The sequence below is a fragment of the Solanum tuberosum genome, unplaced genomic scaffold (genome assembly GCF_000226075.1).
Source record: "Solanum tuberosum cultivar DM 1-3 516 R44 unplaced genomic scaffold, SolTub_3.0 scf00374, whole genome shotgun sequence".
NCBI lineage: Eukaryota > Viridiplantae > Streptophyta > Magnoliopsida > Solanales > Solanaceae > Solanum > Solanum tuberosum.
This window is the reverse complement of record NW_006239301.1, coordinates 228,786-253,437: the sequence shown is the minus strand read 5'-3', so window position 1 is coordinate 253,437 and position 24,652 is coordinate 228,786. Positions and strand designations below refer to the sequence as shown.

Here is a 24,652-nt window from a genome sequence, read left to right as displayed (position 1 = left end):
AAGTATTACAGAGTCCATTAACTCGACATTGGTAGCAGCAAGAGAATCACCAATATTTGACTTTCTTGAATAAGGTGAGATTGATGTTTACTAGATGGAATTGCACAAATTATTATTATTTTTTTGAAAAAAAAAACATCATTCATAATCACTCCTCTTGAAAAATAAATTCAGGAGATGCTTGTACTTAATGAGGGAAAATCTACACGTATGACATTATGTATGTTCATGTAAGCTGATTTTTTATAGCGAGCTGGTGCATTATGTATTCAATTTCATTTTTTTCTTTTTATCTTCTTGTATTGAGTTGTATTTGTATTTAAAGTATATGTTGTTTTTTCCAAAAATTGTATCAATTAGTTTACGTATTCTTGGTACATAACTATTATAAAATTTTGTTATTTTTTACTACCAGATACATACACCCAAACTTATTCAACTAGATGGTTACGTATATGTAGACATTATCAAATATTATTATTGATACATAAACATTAATGTTTTTATAACAATATTTGTTTGTATCAACTCACTACTGTGTTATGTATCACACACACACACAAAATGTTGTTGGGAACAATTACATGTATAATGTATCTTTTATAAAATACAGTATTCTCAAACAAAATAAGATACATAAATAGTAATGTATCATGCACTAACTTTTTAGGCATGATACATAAATTTGAATTTATACTAAATGTATCCAATACATAGCTATTGTTTTCGACTTTTTTGAATCTATTACGATTTGTTAGAGATTTGAGAGAAGAAAATTTAAAATTCGAATTGTTTGAAATTATTACGATTTGGGAGAGATTGATTTGTGTGATTTGGGGAACTGACATTTAATTTTATGTTTAATTTCCTATTTAATCTCAACGGACAAGTTGTTTAATGCATCAACTGTTATGTATCCGGATGACACAAATTTGAAGGGATCTTTGTAAATTAGAAAAGGGTAGAGATAGAATGTAATTTGATCTTTATACGGTAAGATGTCTAAAATTTTTACTTTGTGAAATTTCCTCTTGGAAAAAAAATGAAAAGGATTTGTGCCCATTGTACAAGGCTAGAATAATATAGGACGTGTGAAGATGTGTTGGTTATACCCATTCAAGTTGCTGTTTATTCGGCTATATTAGTATTCATTCATTTGGATTCTCTACATTTGCACAATTTATCTCCTCTTTCTTATCAAAGCCAAGGAAGTGCGTTTTAATTTGCAATTCTTATCATTTGAAAATTCATTCTATTTTTTTGAGAGGGTGATGAGTATTTTCTTTCATAGGTGAATGTGGTGGCTAGCTAGAGGGAAGTAGAAATGGCTTACAAGGTGGATCATGAGTATGATTATTTATTCAAGATTGTTTTGATAGGAGATTCAGGTGTCGGAAAATCTAACATTCTCTCCAGATTTACGCGAAATGAATTCTGTTTGGAGTCTAAATCCACCATTGGTGTCGAATTTGCAACTAGGACCCTTCAGGTTTGTTTCTGGTTTCTCCAAATTCCATGCATTTCTGAGTCTTGTACTCAACCATATATTTCATGGATTAAATATTTTGATTACGTGAACATAACATTTTACGCGTTGTTCAGGACAGAAATGTGTTATTTCTGTCTCAAAATTAGTAATAGACGATGAATTTATGTGGTGCAGGTAGAAGGAAAGACAGTAAAGGCACAAATATGGGACACAGCAGGGCAAGAAAGGTACAGAGCCATAACGAGTGCTTATTACAGAGGAGCCGTGGGAGCACTCTTGGTTTATGACATAACCAAGAGACAAACTTTTGAAAATGTGCACAGATGGCTGCGCGAGCTGAGGGACCATGCTGACTCCAACATTGTCATCATGATGGCTGGAAACAAGTCTGATCTGAACCATCTTCGAGCAATTCCAGATCAAGATGCAAGACTCTTGGCTGAGAAAGAAGGGTTGTCATTTCTTGAAACCTCTGCATTGGAAGCTTTAAACATTGAGAAGGCGTTTCAAACAATTTTGTTGGATATTTATCAGATAATCAGCAGAAAAGCTTTAGCAGCTCAAGAAGCTGGTGCTACTCCTGGTCAAGGAACTGTTATTAAGGTTGGAGACAATTCTGGCAATTCCAATCCCAGACCATGTTGTTCCAACTAAAAAAATGTGGGGCTACTTTTTTTGTTCTTGTAATATGTACGAGTAGATTTATATGTGTGAATTATGTGGGTAAGTTTTGAATTGAGGAATGACAGATAGGAATCTTATGCTGCTTAAAACTTGTAATTAAACACAGATATACTTTTTGACATTCTGATTAATTTGGAGAATCAAAGATTTGTTTCTCTAGTAGCTTTTTGACATTCTGGTAGACAAGCAATCAGTTTTCGAATGTTGACTGAAGCTAATTGATTGTTTTCTGTATTTCGATGTGATCACCGTTCCACGATAAATTACCACATCTTATTGGCATCATGCAGAGCAGACAATTAAAAAGTGATTCTTATGAATCTATCGTCTGGCTTGTTGCAAAGTAAGATTTCATTTTAGAACAATATTTGCAGGAAGTGGGAAGCTAAGACACTTTTGGAGCATTCAAATTCAATTTTTATTGCAGTTAAATGCAATACATGTTACATTTTCTTCTCATTCACATTGTGGCGTATAATCTTCTCTTTCGGACTGAGTGTCCACAGACGGAACCCATAAAAAATAAGAGGAGCTAATCCAGCTTTGCAAGATCAACTCATTTTCTCAGGGGAGCATTTCAATTCAATGATTTCTGGATTGCCATACAGCACAAGCGACCTTTGACAATGATGGAATCATAACGGGAAACTTCCTGTCAGGCGAATGTGATCCAATGTACATCTTAAACCATACTTATTCACGGCTTCATTAGCAGATCTGAATCCCCCACCATATGCTGGAGAAGTATCATGGGCGATCTGGTGCATGAAAAACTCACCCAGCTTATTCTCTACTCCAGACTTAACACCTTTCTTGGTTGACGACATTGATGAGGATGAAGCAGTTGATGTTGATGGCATATCTCTGGATCCTGGCATTACCTCTGATTCCAGCCACATGTAGGAAAGCACTTGACAGATTCCTTCCTCTACCTCAAGGCTGAGATTACGGTATCCTGCAAATTTCATACAAGGTAACTTTTCTAAAGTAAATCAATTTAAACATATATTAGCTGCAGAGGTGAATATCCAGGATCCAGAGTTCGTGGAGTCAGAATGGGTGTGATCTTATTTTATGTACTATACATTTAAATGTCTGTTGCACATATTACATATTTCGAGCTGGAAGCAACGGGTTCAGTTGAACTCATAGAACTCCTAGATTGGCATCTGATTAACTGGTATCAAGCATCATGAGAGTTTGAAAATGAAACATCTAGCTGTCTTTTTATCTTTCTTTCCATGAAGATAATACATCCCTAAAATCTATTGCAGACCAACCTAGATAGAAAGATATGCTCAACTTACCTTTTAGACGTAACCATGCATGCATCAGTTCATGAGCAAGAATAGCACCAGTAAGTAATCTGCAGATAGAATGATATAGCAAGTCTATCAGGCCTAACACATAATCTTTTCTAGAGAGCATCTTAACTGGTAAACGAGGGTAACATATATGCCATTCCATATCATTGTCAGTAGGACATGCCAAGAGTAGCCAAAGAGTTATGTTGGAATAAAACAAACTGAAAGGAATTAGACAAAAAGAAGTTACCTTGGTAGACCGAACAATACTAGAATAGCTGTAACCTCACACTTTCTAGTTAGCTTCTGAGGGTGTGTTCTGATTCCCACTACTTCACGACCACCCATTCTTGGCCTCTTGAGTATCTGCAATAAGACACAATTGCTTGTAATGCATCACTAGGTTACCTAGATACTAACACTTTTAAGCTAGTAAGAAACTGAATGATTTCAAGGGACTGAACGGCTTACACTGGTGACTGTCTGCTCTTCTGATAGGCATAGACCTCTGGTTTCGGGCATATGATGGAAACCCTAAAGTATTTTCCAGTCAGAAATTTCCCAGACTAAAGAACAGAAAAACTACAGATACAAAGGCATCCTTACATGCTTCTCCCCTTCAATGGCTTCATTAAGGGCTTGTCTTTCAACAAGAAGCATAGGAACTTGCTGTTCTATTTTCATGTTCATGCCTTCATAATAGTCCCTGATGGCATGGTAAAGTGGTTGGCAATCCCCGGTATCCATGATGGCAGATTCCATGCACTCTAAGCATAAGCTCCTACCATCCCCAAGTGATACATATCTTGCATTCCATGGCTTAAAGAATATAAGAACAATATCAGCATCAAGCAAGTTAGTTGAATGATAGGTGATCCAACATGTTTAATTTTACAGATAACCATACCTCCAGACGTTCACAACTACAGCATCGTTTGGTGACATCATGCTCATGTGAAGGACAATATTTCTGAGACCAAAACGGGTGGCACCTATACTCAATCAAGCCTGCTGCATTTGTTGGGATCTGAAAAGGAAATGGTGGATCATAAAATCAACTATGAGGGATTACACAGTTAGAAATAATCATTGATCTGCAAGTATATTTCAAATCTCATGAAATATTTCCTAAACTTAAAATATGCAATGGTGACTACACCATAAACTTAATAATATAAGCTGGTTCCTAATCAGAACAAAATATTGTTGAGCAATTTGAAAAAAAAATTAGAATATAATCTACAGAAGAACATGCCGTAAAACGTTCTCTCTAGGTTGGTGAACTAGACAAAATTGTCTCAAAGATGAAAAAATGCAAAACAACATCAATGGATGAACTAATGAAGCTGTCATTCCATCTCGATCTGTGATACTGCAACAGCAAGTGATGATTTAGATGGATGACAATCAGCGGGCATGTGCCAGTATATGCATTTGTCTGTTTGCATACATGCACAACTATACTCTCTAAGGATTTTGCATTTTCAACTGAAGTAAGAGCAAAAATCAATGGTTTCTAAGTGAACATCTAGGAGAAGCCTATATCTGAAGATGCAGTCGAGATTAACACAATGAACCAAAAATTGGATTAACGATGAGCAATTTCCAGTAACCAACTACATGAAGAAGCATCATGATTCATGTCCTTACAAATTGGAAGCAAACTTCACATTTGGGGTGAGTCATTTCCCTGAAGCATGATTTGTGATATGTATTGTTCCCTGACAAGGAAAACTTGATTCAACAAAGAAACCAATGAGCTAAACATGAGGAAAGATATAAAACCACTCAGTCTGTACAAGAATTGAGATAACAAGTTTAATTTTCTTTTTTTGGGAGAGAGATTGAGTTACGGCACAAGATAGCTGAAGACCAAGGACAAGGATGTACCTCATGTTCAGTAATAGGGTAACCACAGGCACGACAAAGAAAGCACTCTGGATGAAAGAAAGTTCCCATGCACCCCAAGTAATTGCCAGAGCCAATATCCCCATGGCAGCCATTACATATCCTGCAAATTATACATGTGCATATAAGATTTCTTGTACACAAAAAATACAGATGCTCCGTGATGGTATATGTTAATCCCGAGACAAGTGTGAACAAGCAGCAGTTTCTACCAAAATGTAATAGATGTTCCTTCAATACTTCAAAACTAATAAATATCTAGTCGAAGACACAAAATTTGTTTGAATGTGCATATACATGGACATCAATTAGTCTTAAATTTGAATTCGTTTATCCTCCAGTTTTCCCCAAAGGTTACTGGAATGGTTTCATCTGTAATAGGTATTAGCATGCTACAGTTTCCATTTTCAGTGAACAGTCACAGAAAATTTTCTCAGTAACACGACTTAAAGTTGATGCCCCGAGAATTTACCACTGTAGAGGCAACCTTCTGTGAAATAAAAATCTATAAATACTACGAAGCAGAATTTTTTCTTCTTTTCTTTGATCCCTTTTTTAATTCCATCAAGTAAAAATCACAAAAGAAAGGACCCCATGCAGGACTTCTTTCTCTTTACCCCTTAATAATTATCAGTGGATAGAAAGTTATTTGAGCTTTGTAAGACAGGATTAATTGCAATGCAGTAGAAGATAATTAGGCTAAATTTCGAATGACACAAAGCAAAAGAGGATATTTCAACAAAATCCAATTACCTATAACTTCTGGGATTATATTCCCAAGGGGCATATGAAGGAGCATACGGAGGAGGATATGGAGGAGGATATGGAGGATATGATGATGAACTAAGGTCATGGTTAAGTGATCTTTCGAGATCTTCATCATTGTCAGTCCTGCATTTGTATCCTGTGAAGCACAGAACTGTCAGTCTCAACCTCAAAAGAGTGGAATTGGTAATATAGTGGTATACTAAGTCAATACTCAATAGAGAACCGAACAATGTATATAGATCTCTGGAGGACAGCAACAAGGAAATATTAATTTCATAGACTTGAAAAAATACAAAAGAAGAACTTCTAATTGCCACCTGGTCTTTTCAAATCTTCGGACAAAGAGACTGCAGTCGCACGGTCTAGTTCCTCTTTCTCTTTACTAGCCTTAGAGCGATCATCCTGATGAACTTTAAAATTGTGTTAAGAAACATTTAATCAGACGAGACATCAAATTCAATTTAAAAAGATAATACAAAGTTTAGTTTAAGCAAATATAAATAACAGTTATCATGTGTTAAAAGTAGTTCAGCTGAAACATAGAAGTGGCTTTTGATGGCGAACTCGTCTATTGTATCATCATCAGCTTTCTTTTTATTAAGCCAAGATCACATATTGGATCATTTCTTGGTGATAAAAGAGAGATTTTGAAAGAAATATGCACCACATTTCACATTGCAGGTCATTTATCCAGAATTGTATACACTGGTACAGCAAGCTCTGAATCAAAATAAATGAAAAGTAAAAAGATTACCAATGTTCTGGCAGGAGCACGCCAAACCATATTCTCATCTCCTAGAAACTGGGGTTGCTGTCCACGTGGCGATCCCCTATTACCCTTGAAAATTTTAGTCAGCCATTTCATAAACCTTGACTTCCTCTCTGCGTATGAAGAAACAAAGTGACCTGCTTTAAACCCCACAATCATATCATCATCAAAAAAGCTAATCTTTTTACGCAATTCAAGGGAAATACTCAAAAGGGTATAAGTTAAATAGCAAAAAGATTCAAAAAAATCAAATCTTGGAACTTGTGAAACATTACCATATATGCAAGGCTGAGAAAACTGATTGACAGTTGAAGAAGACATGGGAAAAAGGTGGGAACAAATTGTGAGAGAGAAAGAGAATGGTAATGTAATGGAACAGAGAGAAGAAGAATGGCATCATTGGAAAAGGGTAAGTTATAAGAAAAAGCAGAGAATCTTTGAAAGGGAAAGAGATTCTTGGCTTGGGAGAAAAATAATAAAGGATGGGGATTGGGGAAAAAGTGGGAGAAGAGAAATGGGGGAATCTGATCGTGATGGAAAGGGAAGGAGAAAGGCAAAGACAAACTGGTTGTTTCATTGGAGTGTGACTGAAGCCTCACACAACTCATAATCAACATTCAAGAATGTCTTCCTATGAGAATTTTCACAAGTTGGATGCCACGGAAAAATATGTTCTTTTCTCATAATGGGATTCTTTTATATTCTCTTTCAAACAATAGTTGTCCACTAATAACTTGACACACCCTTCAAAAACAATAAATAATAAAAATAATATTATTATATTATTTTTTTGATCTTATTAAATTTAATGCTTTAAAAATGTTTAGATGATAAATAGTACTTATTTAAAAGCAAGAGTAAAATAGACTCAAAAGATAAATTATCTCATGATTTTCTAAATTGGACAAGTATTGTCGGACAACTATTCTAGTATAAGTACTACTCTTTTTCTATTTTATATCGTTGACATTACTAGAAATACATATCTCAAATTACTTATATATTTATTTAATTAAAAGATAAAAACTAGTTCAAAAATTTACATTTTACCTCTCTAATTGATATTCTTTAAAGCCTAAATTGTGTTTATATTCATACTCTCATCCACTTTGAAATACTTATAAGAATTGTTTAAAAACAAGTGCCAAAAACAACTCATAAAGTGCGAACTTCAGTTAATCGAGAAGATCAACCGAAACAAGAGAGTGAAGAGTAAAAACTAATCATCCAAAACTTGAAGAATCAAAAAAACAAATTCAAATGGGCTCTAAAAATATTGAAGATTCAAAAAGTTCAAAGTGATGGTTGTCAGTTAGAGAATCTCCTAAAAAGAGTTAACGTGTATTTTTTTTACTATATCACTTATTATGTTGAGTTTCAGAGAATAAGTAAGTACTTATAAAGTTTTAAATGATTTAGTCTCTTTATTTCTTTACATGCATCTTGAGTATATATTTATCTATTACAATCTCTTTCTTTCCGTTATTTCACTTCGGCGTAAATTACATACTAGTACACATGTGATTCTGCTCTTGTAGAATTGCACACGCAATTCAGCTCTAGAAAAACTCCCTAAGGTCCATAGAGAGATGAAGTTTATAGTCAACCTCTGCCTCTCAGATAGCTTTCTTTTTCAACACTTCTATGTGGAGATAGATATAATATTAATATGATTGGTAGTTTCAGTTTACTATTTGAAGTTTTCCTAAGGCTCAAATTGGTTCCGACCTTGTTTCGTAGTGAATTTATCGATTTGAATACTTCTAACACTGTTTTATTTTTTAAATTCATTAGAAAAGCGATAACTAAAAAATCTCCCCAAGTAGGATTCGAACCTACGACCAATCGGTTAATAGTCGACCGCTCTACCTATGAGCTACTGAGGAACAACGCACTTAATGTTGGAAGTCGACTCTCATTCTTTGGACCAACCTATGACCAAAGAAAAATGAGTTTGTCACTCTTTTTCACATACACCGGGAGAAAGGGTTATGCTAGGAACCCCCCACCCCCCCGGCCGGAGAGCCCCCGAGACAAGGAGGCAGCAATCAACCATCCACACTCGAGATTCATATTGATCAATAGATCTCCGAGTCCTGCCAGTTCGCTAATTAGACTCACTCTACTGAGGGGTAACTCGTACCTTTAATGTACTGATGTCATTCGGCTTGCATCTTTTTATGATGCAGATACATGTGTTTAGGATCATCAACATGCATTTCGTTGAGATCACTCTACACTCCAGGTAACTTTTGGTGAGCCTCTTGCATTCCAGAGTACTCCGCATTACTTTCAGTTTAGTAGCTTTGAGATGTCATGGATCTTGTCCCGACACCTATGTTATCATTAGAAGCTTCATAGATAATTAGATTTAAGATGTCCTCAGAGTTCTTATTAAACTGTTTTACAACTACTATGTTTATTACATTGAGTATTTTTAGATATTTGAGTTGAGTATTGACTTTGAGTTTAAATGATCGAATTTTATTTTAAGCCGCATATTGCTTGAGTAAGTCTTCCGCTAAAGAATTAGCCAGACCAAGGGTTCGCTTGGGGACCAGCAATGGTTCTCGATTACCTACCACGTCCAAGGTGTAGGCTCGGGATGTGACAATACTACTTGAATACCACAAGTCACAATCACAATTTCATTGCATCAGATTACTTACATGATATCATTTTGTATGTCTCCCTACCATGCATTGCACATATCATACTACAAAGCAATAAACATACATACATATATCAAAAACATACAACCATCACCTATATACATACACTTATATGTCAATAGCCTAAAATACTGGACCTCATTATGAGTACACATTCATTCCCTGAGAAATATCTCCTTAGTCCATGAATCAATACTTTATAGTTCCCCTTGATTACCACAAGTTTCAGAAATGACTATAACCTAACAATTTCATAAACACATAACCTCACAATTAGCACCATATCACCCTAATAAGGAAACTCAAGATTAACAATCAAGAACGCTAAAACTACCCCTTGTCATTATCTTTTTCCGCCTTAGCAGCAATAAACAACAATATTTAACCATCAGACTCTGTGTCCGAAAGCCTAGGCATGAAACCTTTTGTCAATCTATAAAATACCATGAAGTATAAAACATGTCTAACTGTTCAATTAAGAAAACCTAGCCTACCTGGGCACCGAACAATTGTTGCAGAAGTCTAATCGCGAACCCTAACTCCTTTCGTGAAACTTTAGCTTGTTTTTGGTCTAAAATAATAGCATAATACAAAATCAATCACAAATGGCTTAAATATTTCAAGATTATATGCAAATCTCAAAATCTAGACCAACCTCATGATTTTTTCACTCATTTCAAGACTTTCCCACCAATAATTCACCTAGAACTATAAATTTCATGGTTATACTCGTGAATTATAGTAAATAAATCAAGAATAAACATTCTTAAGATTAGCCTAAGGTCTTACACCCTGCAATCCTCATGAACTCAGATTTTCTCCATATTAGAATGAATGCAAACTATCCCCTAGGGTCATAAATATATTTTCTAAGGATTAAAGAATCAAACAAGCATTAGATTGATGGGAGGACTTACCTTGAAGAAGAAAATTAATGAAAAACTAAATAAATCGCCCCTTCCTTGCCCTAGCATGACCTTGGACGAGTTTGGGAAGAAAAATAACGTTTTGAGGCTGAAAATAACTTTTAATTTTGTGCTGCCCAATATAGTTGCGTGTTATAGCGCCCTGATTTTCGCTATAGCGGCCTCGATTTTTCAGTATGGATAACATATGGTAAAATGATCATAACCTTTTACTCCAAACTCGAAATGATGCAAACTTAGTGGTGTTGGAAAGAAGACTCATATACATTTAATTTGATAGCCCATGGGACACCTAGTTCATTATAGACTGATCGATATGGTTGTTTGAAGTTGAGATTAGTTTAAACTAAAGCTCAAAACTAGATCAGTAAGGACACTTTTAACTAACTTTGTGATAGCGGCATTGTACGACCTTAATTCATAACTAATGCATTCATGTACCAAGGAATTGATCCTAACTCTATAACGAATGAGATTCATATAACCTTATTGCAAATATTTTCAGTAACGGCGGAATATGTCGTTACAATTTATGTTCGCTAGAAATGATGATCATGATAATGGTTGTTGTTAGTGGCTAGTAATGATGATAATGATAGTTGTGATGGTAGAGATGGTATTGTAGTGATTGTGACGATAACGAATAGTAGTGATTGTGATGGTAGAATTGATTGATGTTAGTAATTGGAGATGTTGATGTTAGTGATTTGAAAAATGTTTGGTAATTGACAACGTTTAGGTGGTAGTTGGCGGCAATGCTAATTGTAGCGGTGAAGGTGATTAGTAGTGGTGAATAGTGGCGGTGGAGGTGACAATGACGACAATGGTTGATGGATGAAGAAATGTGATGGTTGACGATGTGTTGGTGTTGGTGCTGGTGCAAGTTATGATGATGAAATTGTGTCACGACCCAAAAATCTCATTAAATCATTTATCATATATAATTGATTAGTTAAATCAGATCGAGTTTATCGTTTTTAAAATTTCATAAACTTTTTTTAATTTTTATTTTATATTTCAAATATTAATATTATGTAATTCTTAAAGTTTTGTAATTAATGTAAATACATGTACAAAAAGCAAGTACCATAATAATAGTATTTTAAAATCACATCCACGAAAGATCATGCTATATCTCAAGTATTATCAAAGAATGTGGTATAATGAATAAAACAATTTTTCTCATAATTAGAGATCTCGAGTTTAATTTCTGAATATTAAAAAAATCTGATTTGAATATTAATTAGTAGACTCGGTAAAAAAAAAAAAGAGTTGCATCTCAAGCCTGGTTGATGCACTTGAGAGAGGGCGCCCACTTTTTGGGCCAGCACTTTTTTTGAATTTGCAATCCCCTTCTCTCTCCGGTAGGGTTTCAAATCAAACACCTAAATTACACCCACTTCACTCTTCTCTCTCTTTCCCATCTTCTGAAAATTCAAATCTGTAAATTGTACATTTCACAATCCAAGAATCTATTCATAGATGAATTCTACAGATTCGATAAAAACCCTTTTGGCTACTACTGGCGGTGACACTGTTAAGCTTTTTGACCTCACTTTGGAGCCCCGTGATCCCTGCATTCTTAGTTATACTCCTTCCCCTGGATTCCAAGTCAATTCCGTCAAGTGGAATCACACTAGTTAGTTCCCCCTTTCTATCATGAATTTCAAATATTTACATTCTTTTTGCAAAATGGATTTACCTTTGGGTGTTGCAGATTTGGTGGTGGCAAGCGCTGGAGATGACAAGAAGATATCTTTGTGGAGGAAAAATGGACAGAGTTTGGGGACTGTACCACTGGCCGGCACTGATGGTGCTGACAATATCGAGGTACTTTTGTTTACCTTTTTTTACTTTTTCGCTGCAAATTTAGTTGAAATCTAAGATAGATACTTTGTTGTCCTGTTATCAAAATGTATTATTTCTTTAATTTCCAATTATTTCAATGGATTTTGGCACATCTTTCTTTGAAAATGGTGAATTTTGAGAGGTTAAAGATATGTTGTAGTTTGGACCAACTTCATTTTTACCTCTATTTGCTGCTGAAAGTTACAGGAAAATTTGTGCTTTCATATGATAGGTTTTCTTTTAGATTGCACTGGGCAGGCCTCAATGATGTTCTCACATATTAGAGAGATTTCTTAAATATTATAGCGTACTGACTAGCACATTTCAAAAAGAGACATTGTAGCACCTTGAAACTATTGTACACATGACTAGGCTGCTTTTGCCATTACATTTTATCTAAGTTGCTCGGGCTCTTCACTTTCGGTGCCGCAGCAGTGTCGACACGACGTTGGTGTGGTGTGGGATCCGTACGCGATTTGGTCAACCAGTTTCGGGTACTTTGACCAAATTTAGAGGGAGAAATTCTGGAAAGATTTCATGATTTATGTATTCAAAACAAAAGCTAAGGTGAAATTGAAGAAAATGGAATACCTTGTATATATAAATTAAAATTGTCAGTCCCTTTCCTTTTATCTCCTTCCAGGATTCTCCTCTGGATCAATAGTTTTCTCAAGTTTTCCACATAATATCTCATAATTTAGGTTTAGTAACTCTAATTTTAGATATTTCAATTATTTTTAGCCGAATTTCCGCACCCGTATCCATACATGGATCCGTATCCCCGAATCTTAAAATTTAGATCATAGAGGATCCGACCTCTAGATCCGCACCCGTATCGGACACCTGCACCCAAGTCGAGCAACTTAGCATTTTATGCAACATGGATACTTCTGGTTGTTCCCATAATACAAAAAAGAAAGGGTAGGCTGATGGGGGGAAAATATTTGAGCTGTTTCTTACAGTAGTAGCTTCAAATATAAATTTTTTCCCTAATAAAGTAATTTCGAATAATGATCATGTTAAATTGCCCTGGGGCATTGATCTAGTGGTAAGATCTCAACACATGATGTGTGGGTTAGGTGCACATCATGGGTTCGAACCCGGTCACAGATAGAAACCTAGTGTTTAAGTTTAAAAGGGTAGATGGCGGGCCCATTTTCTACTGAGTTTTGAACCATTCGACACGGACCCTTGGGGAATCAAAAAAATATTGATTATGATAAATTACTCATGTATCATCTAATACTATTCTTCTACAGGGGTTTCCCTATTTTCAGATGTTGAATGGTAAGTTTTTCAAATACTGTAATCAGTGTTAAAACACCAAATGAAAGTAGACATCAACATGACATTGTTTGAACCATAATAATTTTGTTAAGAGGAAGCCAAAACGATGTCATTTTTGCTAAATTAGAAAAGCGTGTCTGCGATTGGCTTATAAGAATTCCATAATTTGCTATATTTACTGATCAGAAAAGAGTACCGTACTTCTTTATCAAAAAAAGAAAAAAAAAAGAAGAAAAGAGTACCGTACTTTACATCTTTGTATATTGAATGCGCTTGCCTGAGATTTTTGTGTTTGCCTCTGGGTTTGAATGGGAGAAAGATAGGGTTTTGGTCGGGTATAGAATGGATCCTCATTGCTCGATTATCATATGGTATATATGTTTATGAAAGAAGGATGCTGCATAAATGTGTGCTCTATTGCTATCCTGTGGCAAAAGGTGACGATAAGAAGATTGGTTGGAATAAAGTTAGTTTCCTATCCCATCCCCCATTACCTAACATGGGTCTTCGGTATAAGCTGTCAACATTTTCTTAATGCCCAACTTGTTAAGTGGGCTGTCAATCAATTAAGTATCTTCAAGTAGTTCATCTATATCACTTGCAGGAGTCTATTTCAACAATTAACTTTAGCAGCAAAGCGTCCAGATACATTTGTTCTGGAGGCAGTGGCCAAGTTGTACGAATATGGGATTTGCAGCGGAAGCGTTGCATCAAATGGTTGAAAGGTCATACTGATACTATTAGCGGTGCAATGTACAATTGTAAAGATGAGCACTTAGCTTCTATCAGTCTTAATGGGAATCTTATACTTCACAACCTTGCTTCTAGTGCAAAGGCTGCTGAACTCAAGGATCCAAATGCGCAGGTTAATTCATTCTTTCTAAGTCCCACTTTGCTGTATAGCATCTTATAGCTGCAATTTGCTTTTGGTGTTTGGAATGATGCTTTGTTTTCTGATGCCATTGTTCTTTGTCTGATTAGGTTTTGAGAGTGCTTGATTATTCTAAGATTAGCAGGCACCTATTGGTGACAGCTGGTGATGATGGATCTATCCACCTGTGGGATACAACTGGTCGCAGCCCCAAGGTTTGTTGACATTCTGGTGTTTTGAGATGATAAAATTTGATTTCATTATATATTGTGTTGTGCCTAGATCTGTCTTGGTTAAACGGTTTATAACTGGAGATTAATAGGGAATTCCATTTCTTTCTCCTCGCAATCTGTATTTGCAAGTCAGATCTCATCCGCTTATTTGGTATAGGCTAGCTATTGGCTATGACATAGAACATTTCTGAAAGAAGAATCAGCGATCCATTTTCAACTTACAACTGTTGCTTTTCAGAGGGCTTGACGGTCTATTACTCATAAAAAAAGAAATTTAGCACTGCTCTTTGGGGGTTTGGTAGTCAAAACTCACAGAAAGAGAAATTATTACTGCAATATATGATGTGCTGTTAGAAGCGCTATACGTTATAGCTTGTGGACTTCAAAGTTGGAGTCTGAGCTTGCATGTGACGTACAAAACACTGAATAACGGTTATGAAGTTTTCAGAGAGAGTTATTTCGAAACCTCCCAGTCCCTGTCTCAGTACATATTTTGCCTCCCTACCTGCCGACGTTCAGAACATGTCATGGTCCTTCCTCTGATCCTTCCCCGATGCTCTTCTTTTTCCTACTCTTCCTTCCCTTAATTTCTTCGAAAGATGAGACGTGGATATCCTTCCGTCTTCCCTCTCTGCAATTCCTTCCACTTCCCGTCCTCAGGCATGCTTTGATATCCATAATGGTTAAATTTTCCAAGTGCGATGGTATCTTGCTTTGCATTTTATGTTAATCTTTATAATCCCCTAATATAGTGGTTGACCTCTCTGAGTTGATGTCTCTCACGTGTACCTGTCATGCCTGCTGTGCATTGTTTTATTGGATTACTGATAATTATTTTACCTTTGACAGGTTTCTTGGCTAAAGCAGCATTCTGCACCAACTTCTGGCATTAGCTTCTCACCAACAAATGACAAGGTTTTTTCTCTATTTTACTCATCAACTGGTAGACGTATTGTGTACCTGTTCTACTGGAAGAACTGTAAATCCATCCTCTTGCCAAATAATGGGAATCATTTACTGGTGTGGTTTTACTGTTGCGATTGCAGATTGTTGCTAGTGTTGGTATGGATAAGAAGTTGTACACTTTTGACTCAGGGTCAAGAAGGCCATCATTTTGCATTCCTTACGAGGCACCTTTTTCTTCACTGGCATTTACTGATGATGGATTCACTCTGGCAGCTGGAACAAGTAGTGGCCGGGTGGTATTCTATGACGTTCGTGGAAAACCACAACCCTTGACTGTGTTACGTGCTTATGGAAATTCTGAGGTATTTAATTTTTTCTTTTCTTAATAAAGTGTTTTGTGTTAAGTATCAGTTTGTCCTTGACTGTGTACTTCTATTATGTCATTTCATTACCTTGGTTGGCAAACCATGAGAAAGGAAAAGAAAAGGAGAGAATAGATTCAGTTCTTATTGCCAAAGGATGGAGATATGTAACTATATAATAAGCCCATATGGAGTTGGTATGCATAAATACTGAAGTCCACTTATTGTCTTTAAATTGTTTCGGCCGTGATGATAGAGGTGGATATGCATGAAAATGGTAAATGTGCAAGAAGGGAGGAGGAGATTAGGCGGACAAGTAGGTGACCCACGGTTCTTCCAATATGGCATGTAGATTTTGAGAGGTTATAGATAGCCAGCATTTGCTTCGGGGAAGGGGAGGTAGTCCCACAAGCTGTTGACCATCTATGATATGCGTAGGGTGAAGCAATAGGGTTCAAAAGTGGCACATCACTTAGTCAGGCATGCCAACCAAATTTCTGGTTGGTCAAATGTGGATAGAATTGAACACATTTCTCAATTTCCTGAAATCACAGACATTGTTAAGATATCCTTCTTTCTTCCTTGGCTAAATGTTTCTTTGTGGCATTTGTGTATCAATAGTAGACCAATGTGCATAATCTGATTGATGAGTTGGAAGATGGTATGCAATGTTGCCTTTTGGCATTGGGCAAGGGAGCTGGTCTGAGAAGCTCTTCCTCTTACTCATTCTCTTTCACTCTCTCTCTCTCTCTCAGCAAAATTAAACAGCATTGTATTTCTATATCTGTTTGCATATCAGTATAAACATACCAATGGAATCCATGCCGATATTCTGCATCTTTTAGCATGTACTGGCTGACGTTCATATATTTTGTTCATCAGCTTGTTAACTTTAGTTTTGTTCCTCAGTTCTGACAGTAACCTTCTTACTACTCCCTGATTGACCTCCTCTTACTAGAAAAGTGTGATGAATTTACAGGCTGTGACAAGTCTATGCTGGCAAAGAGCAAAACCTGTAATAGTCAATGAAAACAATTGCGCAGCAGAAATGGCTCTCCTGGGCAGTGCTTTGGAGGATTCAATTTTAATGCCTGACCCACTTCCTGCTATGATATCATCAAGCCTAGCAACTTCTATGACAACATCAGGTTCGAGAACCACTGTTCGTTCAAGTTCTGTGGACTCGTTTTCTTTTCCAGCAGGCATTACAGGATCTACATCTGGGACAACAGGTTTATCTCCGTCTGAGGAAACACCCATACGAAGTAGTTTATGGAAAGGTGGATCTTTGGCAAGATTGCATGCTCCTCGTAACTTCAAGGATGATATGGAAGTTTTTTCTCCTCTTGTTGAAGTTCAGCCAATTACACCTTCACTTGATAAGTTGTGGGATGATCAGGAAGGTTTTAAAAAGGATTTTGATAAGAAGTCATCTTTGCTATTTCCTTCTTCTCTAAGGTTTCCCCTTCCAGTTGAGGGTGGCAATGAGAACCGCCCCATATTTGATTGGAAATCAAGTTCCTTGCCCAAACAGGTTTGGATCTTGTCTGGTTCATGTGCCTAGATTTATATTCTTTTGGACAACAAATTATTTCCTTGGTTGCAGGACATTTGGTGAAATTGTGAGTTGCTCTTCTATATACAAAAATGATTGACTTGTTTGTCGAAATTTTGTTGGATGCAAAATGGTGCTTTTGATATCTAGTTGAAGTAACTAATTTCTTAACTCCTTCATTCTTGGGTGCTAAATAATTTGTGAAGTCAGTTCAAAAAGTGGTGTCAGTATTCTGAAGCTGAAATCAATGACTGGGTTTAACATTAAAATGCATGAGTTGTTATCTTTCCTTGACAAGTATTTCATATCTTTGACATTCCTGCAGGAGGACGCTTCTTTTGCACAGTTGTCTTCTACTCCTACATCTTCCCGTGGTGATGATTCTTCCTCCATAACTCCTCCAGAAGCTTGGGGTGGTGAGAGATTATCGGATAGATTATCTCATCTTCGGCAGTCAGGAAACATGCCTTCCCGTTTTGCTATCTCAACATCTGGTCCTCTTGCACCAGGAACTATGTTATCTGGATTACAGGATAATTTTCCTGCAACTCAGAGTATCAGCTCTTTGACTAGTTCTAGTCTAAGTTTGGCTAATTTGCGCATAAAAGAAAATTCAAATGAAGAAACTATTCTAGGATCTTCAGAACACGTGAGTTCCACATCCTTTTCAGTTGGAACAAAAGGCATTACGGGGCAGGGTACTCTTGATTCTCTTGGTTCAACTATGTCCCTCCCACGAAGATTTTCTAGTTATGCTGAGAGAATAAGCACCACGCCATCCTTTAGTGATGGAACCCTTTCTGTTGGTTCTCCAAAAACTAAGAAAACTGGAGCTGAAACAAGGGAGGAGCTTCTGAATAGCTTGTTATCTAGGTCGGACACGTCGTCTGCTACAGCAGCTGGTGCTTTCCAAGCAATGACTGTATGAATCAGGAAAACTTGGTTGTTCCTATCTTTGGCATCATTTGTTATGCATCATCATCATGGATGTTTTCACCTTTTGTGTTTTTCGAAGAGAATCTCGGAAGCATGAGCTGGTGGAAAGATCCTTAATGATGAATCATTCCAAATGACAGAATTGTCTTTTTAATAGAAAGTTTTCATTTGACCTAGTGAATTTTTTTCAGGGTGAAATTAAGCAATCACAAAAGTCCACACTGCCCGAATTGCAGCAGGGAAGTTCCTTTACACTCCAGCTGTTTCAACGTACACAAGAAGAGACTCTTTCTTCCCTTCAAAAATCCATTCATGAGGATATGAGGAATCTTCACTTAGATATTTTAAGACAATTTCATATGCAAGAGGTACATTTGTTAACTTTGCACTTTCCTAGTTGTTCAGTTGAACAGTATCTCTTAGATTTTTGCAAACATTGCGCAGATGGAAACTTCTAGTGCTATGAAATTGATACTGGAAAATCAAGCAGAGCTGATGAAAGAGGTTCAATTACTTCGAAGGGAAACACAGCAGCTTCGACAGTTATTATGACCAGAGTAGCTAGAGATCTTGTCATTACGTATTCCTTTAGTTTTAGCCATGTACCCAATGCTGTTTTAGGAGATTTGTACTGACAGTTGTGTAGTGACTAGCGAGTGCGGAAGTGTTATTGTGTGCTTATCTAAATGTGGGCGAATTTGGGGGTTTATTTTATTTTACCCTAATATAGTAAATGAGTGTGTGATGGCTGATCAATACTTGACAGTTAAAGAGTGCTGTTATGGTTGTGTACAGAAAGTTGGCTAGGCCAATTTCAGAAATTTAATGTACAGAACTACAGATCATCTGATTCAAAAAAATATCCTTCCAAGTCGGAGCGCGTCTCATCTTTGTTTATTCATATTTTGTGATGTTCATGGGCTACTTCTCAATATTAGATTATTGGAAAAATTGTATGAAATAACAAACTATTAATTAGGGAAGTTCCTTTACACTCCAGCTGTTTCAACGTACACAAGAAGAGACTCTTTCTTCCCTTCAAAAATCCATTCATGAGGATATGAGGAATCTTCACTTAGATATTTTAAGACAATTTCATATGCAAGAGGTACATTTGTTAACTTTGCACTTTCCTAGTTGTTCAGTTGAACAGTATCTCTTAGATTTTTGCAAACATTGCGCAGATGGAAACTTCTAGTGCTATGAAATTGATACTGGAAAATCAAGCAGAGCTGATGAAAGAGGTTCAATTACTTCGAAGGGAAACACAGCAGCTTCGACAGTTATTATGACCAGAGTAGCTAGAGATCTTGTCATTACGTATTCCTTTAGTTTTAGCCATGTACCCAATGCTGTTTTAGGAGATTTGTACTGACAGTTGTGTAGTGACTAGCGAGTGCGGAAGTGTTATTGTGTGCTTATCTAAATGTGGGCGAATTTGGGGGTTTATTTTATTTTACCCTAATATAGTAAATGAGTGTGTGATGGCTGATCAATACTTGACAGTTAAAGAGTGCTGTTATGGTTGTGTACAGAAAGTTGGCTAGGCCAATTTCAGAAATTTAATGTACAGAACTACAGATCATCTGATTCAAAAAAATATCCTTCCAAGTCGGAGCGCGTCTCATCTTTGTTTATTCATATTTTGTGATGTTCATGGGCTACTTCTCAATATTAGATTATTGGAAAAATTGTATGAAATAACAAACTATTAATTCAAATTAAATGTTATAGCCATAGTTTATTTTAATTGTAATTCGCAGCAAACATCCCTTTTTTTTTTTGCCATCTGATTCGATATACAATTAGCCATTTTCGGTATACAATTAGTCATTTTATACATTTCAGTATAAAATGCGCTTTTGTTTGTATAAAGCGAGAGAAAAATGTATATACAAATGCAAATATATATATTTTCGTCCTATACATTTATAATTATACAAATACATATCTTATTATACAAATTATAATGTATAAATAAATTTATACAAAACTGAACAATTTGTATAAAATTGAATGTTTGTAGCGAATATACAAATCAAAAGCTCCATAGCAAACAAAAAATTTACTATGAAGCGCAATTATGCAAACTATAACTATAACATACAAATATGATTTTTATGTTTGCTATATGTAAAAGTTGCTCTAGATTATTCCAACTGTCAATTTTCAAAAATAACAGTACATTATAGTGTTCTAATTACGTAGTACTACTTGGTTTGAGAAAATATTCGATTGATGTTGATAAAAATGAGCAGCTAAGGGAGTCCTATCAACTTGTTCTGATCTAGGATCATAAACTCATCAGTTTGGTCTTACTTCACCGTCAAGAAATGATATTAGAACATAGCACAATTTATATTGTTCATCTACTCTATCTCTTTAGAAGATACCATAGTTTTTACGATTATTCGTTTATTAGGTGGAACTTGGAGGTTACCGTGAAGTAGCAGCCATGGTGCTTAAAACTAGACTCTCCTTCCTTTTTATTACTTCATTGTACAACTTAGCAAAATGGTCTGGTGAACCCTTGTACTTGTATGAGTTTGTATTGTGAACCCTTTTACTTACCCCTTTGTCATTTGGACCCCTGAACTCATCTAAACTCAACATTTTAAACACCTTTTTTATCCTTTAATTGTGCGTGTACCACAAATGCCTGACACGTAATTTTAAAAATAATTATAAAATGACACGTGTATATATATACCACTTCATGTCATCTTGACATTTTTATTATATTTAATTAATATATTTCTGATTTTATTTGCCTTTTGCCACCAAACCCACCACTTTCCCCACAATCTCATTTTATTTCTCTTTCATCTTCCTTACACTTTTTTTTTCAACCTCTTTTGCTCTTTTCATTGAAGAAAAAACACCAGCATCAATCAAGGCAATCCGTCTTTGTTTTCATCCAAATCGAAGAAGAGAGATTCACCGCTTGAGTGTACAGTGTGTCAATGTCGTCCCAGACTAGTATCTGTGTGTGGTTATATATACCCACATTTTTTCTTTCTCATTTTTTTCTTCATTCCCACAAAATTGTTTGAGTATTTTTGTTGATTTTGTTCGATTTTTAATTTATCTATGTAAATTTTGTAACTTATTTTTGGATTTGTATGTTGTTTAGTCTAGATTTCATCTTCTATTTATGTCTTTGTTTAATTTTTAGGTTTTTAGTCGATTATACTAATTTTTTGAATTCTTTTGGGGATTCTATTTGTTATGCTTTCAATTACATGTTTCATGATTTCTATTAGATTATAATTCTAACAAAAGCAACTTTCATGATGATGTAGAAAACTAAAATAGGATCAACCACAAAATGAAGCAAAGAATTAACTGGAAATGCATAGAAATAAAAGGGGAATATAATGATGAAAAAAAATGGAGAAGAAATTTAGAGAAAGAAGATAAAAAAAGAGGCAAGAAAAAGCTCAAATTTGTCTAATAATGGTGTTAAATGCAAATGGGGAAGAAGATGGCTTTATAAAACTCTAATGTGGCTATTAGACCTTTTTAACCAGATTTCACGCTCCTCACACACACCTCTTGGTTGTGTCTGCCACATAGGATGCCAAGTCAGAAAACGTATTTAAAATGTAGTGTTTCGAGGAGTTCAAGGGTTCAGTTGACAAATGATTAAATAAAAGGGTTTAGAATACAAACACTACAAGTACAAGAATCCACCCGACCCTTTTGCCTAACTTAAATTTGATATAATTTTCTTCATTCTTGTGGTAAATCATACTGAAAAACATGGGAAACAAGGTTTGCTAAATGTTCCAGGGTGCTCGTAGAAAATGAATTAAGAAGAGGAAGTAAATAAACTTGAAATATGTAAGAGCTTTGGAATCCATAAAACTCTTCAACAAAAGCGTGAAGCATCATCATCATCACAACACAAGAAGAGCAATACACCACAATTGAGGATTCACTTAGACGAATCAGAATGCAAGCCAGTACATGTTCGAGAAATCCTTGTTAAGCATGCGCAAAGTGATTTGACTTGATAATTACTAACAAACATGAAAATTGGAAATGCAATCTCATCATCAAGCAACAACCTCCTGCTGCAAGTGCAACCAGAACTAGCTGATAAAAGCATATTGAATAGAGCGCTGGCTAACTCTGTATAAAATTCACCAACATTTCTGTTTTATCTTGCCAAAGACTAGGATCTCATAGTACATTAACTTTATCAATGATATAGCAAAAATAACTAAAAGACTTCATAATCATTGGCAGACATTACGATGTAGCCAAATTAAATTACCCCTACTAAAACATAAACATCAATCAAAACTTATGCGAACCTACGCCTCAATGAATTTCTTCAGATTCTTAAGCCACATCTTGTATTCTCTGCCGTCCTTGTTGATCATGTACTCATGCAAGAAGTTGGTTGTGCTGGGCTTGATACCCCTAATCTCCAGATACTTGTGGAAAGCCTTTTGGAGGTTCTCATCCAAATCCCTGATGATGATTGAGAAGCAGATATATTCTATTAGTATAATGAAAACAGATAAGAAATTCGTTAAATTAAACTTTGAAGACTCACGTGAAATCAGGTCCTTCATAAGCAATCTGATCCTCAGCAACATTAGGATCTTTGATTGACAAAGTGTCAATAGCAATCTCATCAGCAAAAGATGTGATACCAAACTCCAAAGATGGCCCATTCTTCTTAGACACCCTAACAACTAGAGGAATTTGGGACTGATTGGCCCCTTCGTTATCAGGGTGGTCACGATCGTTGTCATTCTCATCTTCATCACCAGTAACAAGGTCGGGCATGTGAACTTCGACATTAATAGATTCACCTTGATACTCTCTTGTCAATGTTATAGTTTGTTGTCCAGGATGATCTTCAATCTCGAAGGGGAAACCCTCAGGAGCCTCGTCAACCTGCAACCACAATGAAAAAACAATGATAACAGTACTAAATTTGCTAATCCAGTAACATTTTTTTTTGGGTAAAACTAAAAACAGCATGATTTTTCCCCATAAGATCCACTAAAAACAGAAACAAATCAGCAGCACAATCCAAAAATTACACGATTTTAACTAAAATTAAAATTCATTTGCCACACATATATAGGAAAAAGGAGAAATGGGGAAAATCAAACCTCGTCTTGTACGTCGGATTCCTCAACACATTGGATTTCGGACTGAAGGACTTTGAGGAGTGATTCATCAGAACTGGGCCTCTTGGTAGAATAGAAATGAAGGGTGGACGGTGCTGAGCTCCGAAAGAAGTTTCTAGAAGCAGCACTACGGTTAACTACGGTGGATAAGAGAGCAGAGGATCGATGATGGTAGCTCTGTGTTCTACAGATCACCCGAGCAGCCAAGGGTACAGTCCTTCTGATGATGTTAGTGACAGCCATTTTCGCAGAGGTAGATAATTTAGGGTTTAAGGAGAAGAGGAGGCTTGGGTTTAGGGTTTACGCTACAGGTTATTAATAGGAGAGTTCTCGACTTGTTTTCGGAAATTTACAACTTCAAGTTGGGGTAGAATGGGAAGTGCAATAGCAATATGGGTAAACATGAAAGAAAACACATTTTTCTCTTTTCAGTTATTTTGTTGATCAAATATAACTTTAATTTCATTTAAAATTTATTAAAATAATTGTCTACCACTTATATATTTATTATTATTTATTTTAATATATATAAGTGAGAATAAACTACTTACTACTCTCTTCCTTCATTTTTACTTGTTTATTTTTAACTTGACACACCTATTAAAAAAAAATAAAAAAATATAGTGAATTTACCATTTTAATCCTATTAATTGATCGAGTCACAAATATATTTACTTACTACATTTTTTAATAATATTAACTTAATGTTAATAAATTGAGAGTATAATAGAAAAAAAAATTACATTTTTTTTATTTGTCAAAAATGACAAATAAAAGATGAAAAATATATTAAGAAATATTTCACAAGTAAATAGTAACGGAGAGAGTAAACAAACAAGCAATTGATGGAAGAGTAAGCAACATAAGCAGTCATATTCACCATTAGCTCAAACAACATAAGCATACATATTGATCATGAGTTGTCTGCTTGTCCACACTTATATATATTACTAGATATGAGACCCCGTGCCAGCACGGGGCCCA

The 24,652-nt window shown here is 35.7% G+C and overlaps 4 protein-coding genes and 1 non-coding gene across 8 annotated transcripts; 2 read left to right on the top strand and 3 right to left on the bottom strand.

Annotated features, from left to right (window-relative positions):
- The first annotated feature begins 1,319 nt into the window (after nt 1-1,319).
- Nucleotides 1,320-2,203, top strand: LOC102593961 (ras-related protein RABA2b-like). The gene is made up of 2 exons (XM_006361904.2): nt 1,320-1,489; nt 1,664-2,203. The coding sequence occupies exons 1-2, from the start codon at nt 1,325-1,327 to the stop codon at nt 2,141-2,143; spliced, it is 645 nt and encodes a 214-aa protein (XP_006361966.1). The 5' UTR covers nt 1,320-1,324; the 3' UTR covers nt 2,144-2,203.
- A 353-nt stretch (nt 2,204-2,556) lies between these two features.
- On the bottom strand, nt 2,557-7,554 carry LOC102595826 (protein DA1-related 2-like). 2 transcript variants are annotated; one of them, XM_006361908.2, is made up of 12 exons: nt 7,198-7,554; nt 6,908-7,059; nt 6,471-6,555; nt 6,139-6,289; nt 5,368-5,488; nt 5,128-5,211; nt 4,385-4,504; nt 4,084-4,296; nt 3,949-4,011; nt 3,728-3,843; nt 3,481-3,539; nt 2,557-3,128 (listed from the first exon to the last, which is right to left on the bottom strand). In XM_006361908.2, exons 1-12 carry the CDS (start codon nt 7,241-7,243, stop codon nt 2,809-2,811), a joined length of 1,530 nt encoding a protein of 509 aa, XP_006361970.2. In that variant the 5' UTR covers nt 7,244-7,554; the 3' UTR covers nt 2,557-2,808. The 2 variants fall into 2 exon arrangements, with proteins under 2 accessions (XP_006361970.2, XP_015158240.1); XM_015302754.1 differs by having other exon boundaries at nt 6,908-7,035.
- Nucleotides 7,555-8,736: 1,182 nt separating this feature from the next.
- Nucleotides 8,737-8,808, bottom strand: TRNAN-AUU (transfer RNA asparagine (anticodon AUU)). Its single transcript has one exon. It is a non-coding gene; the product is annotated as a tRNA-Asn (tRNA).
- A 2,999-nt stretch (nt 8,809-11,807) lies between these two features.
- Nucleotides 11,808-20,137, top strand: LOC102593206 (protein NEDD1). 3 transcript variants are annotated; one of them, XM_006361902.2, is made up of 11 exons: nt 11,808-12,159; nt 12,238-12,350; nt 14,260-14,520; nt 14,637-14,741; nt 15,609-15,674; nt 15,806-16,027; nt 17,007-17,561; nt 17,908-18,504; nt 18,710-18,757; nt 19,498-19,626; nt 19,703-20,137. In XM_006361902.2, exons 1-11 carry the CDS (start codon nt 12,003-12,005, stop codon nt 19,808-19,810), a joined length of 2,361 nt encoding a protein of 786 aa, XP_006361964.1. In that variant the 5' UTR covers nt 11,808-12,002; the 3' UTR covers nt 19,811-20,137. The 3 variants fall into 3 exon arrangements, with proteins under 3 accessions (XP_006361964.1, XP_006361965.1, XP_006361963.1); XM_006361903.2 differs by lacking the exons at nt 19,498-19,626; nt 19,703-20,137 and adding an exon at nt 18,963-19,397 and having other exon boundaries at nt 17,007-17,175; nt 17,260-17,561; nt 18,710-18,886; XM_006361901.2 differs by lacking the exons at nt 19,498-19,626; nt 19,703-20,137 and adding an exon at nt 18,963-19,397 and having other exon boundaries at nt 18,710-18,886.
- A 2,476-nt stretch (nt 20,138-22,613) lies between these two features.
- Nucleotides 22,614-24,033, bottom strand: LOC102592862 (uncharacterized protein At2g39795, mitochondrial). Its single transcript, XM_006361900.2, has 3 exons — nt 23,651-24,033; nt 23,083-23,429; nt 22,614-22,997 (listed from the first exon to the last, which is right to left on the bottom strand). The coding sequence occupies exons 1-3, from the start codon at nt 23,909-23,911 to the stop codon at nt 22,838-22,840; spliced, it is 768 nt and encodes a 255-aa protein (XP_006361962.1). The 5' UTR covers nt 23,912-24,033; the 3' UTR covers nt 22,614-22,837.
- Between the last annotated feature and the right edge of the window lie 619 nt (nt 24,034-24,652).

Bases quoted from the DNA above. Each gene is read 5' to 3' on its own strand.
- LOC102595826 (XM_006361908.2), bottom strand. From the start codon at position 7,243: ATGTCTTCTTCAACTGTCAATCAGTTTTCTCAGCCTTGCATATATG. The intron at 7,060-7,197 runs GTAATGTTTCAC...GGTTTAAAGCAG, and splicing joins TTCTCAGCCTTGCATATATG to GTCACTTTGTTTCTTCATAC. The intron at 6,290-6,470 runs GTGGCAATTAGA...TGTGCTTCACAG, and splicing joins CGAAGATTTGAAAAGACCAG to GATACAAATGCAGGACTGAC.
- LOC102592862 (XM_006361900.2), bottom strand. From the start codon at position 23,911: ATGGCTGTCACTAACATCATCAGAAGGACTGTACCCTTGGCTGCTCGG. The intron at 23,430-23,650 runs GTTTGATTTTCC...TTGTGGTTGCAG, and splicing joins AATCCGACGTACAAGACGAG to GTTGACGAGGCTCCTGAGGG. The intron at 22,998-23,082 runs GTGAGTCTTCAA...AATCATCATCAG, and splicing joins TATGAAGGACCTGATTTCAC to GGATTTGGATGAGAACCTCC.
- LOC102593206 (XM_006361902.2), top strand. From the start codon at position 12,003: ATGAATTCTACAGATTCGATAAAAACCCTTTTGGCTACTACTGGCGGT. The intron at 12,160-12,237 runs GTTAGTTCCCCC...TGGGTGTTGCAG, and splicing joins CGTCAAGTGGAATCACACTA to ATTTGGTGGTGGCAAGCGCT. The intron at 14,521-14,636 runs GTTAATTCATTC...TTGTCTGATTAG, and splicing joins TCAAGGATCCAAATGCGCAG to GTTTTGAGAGTGCTTGATTA.
- LOC102593961 (XM_006361904.2), top strand. From the start codon at position 1,325: ATGGCTTACAAGGTGGATCATGAGTATGATTATTTATTCAAGATTGTT. The intron at 1,490-1,663 runs GTTTGTTTCTGG...TATGTGGTGCAG, and splicing joins TTGCAACTAGGACCCTTCAG to GTAGAAGGAAAGACAGTAAA.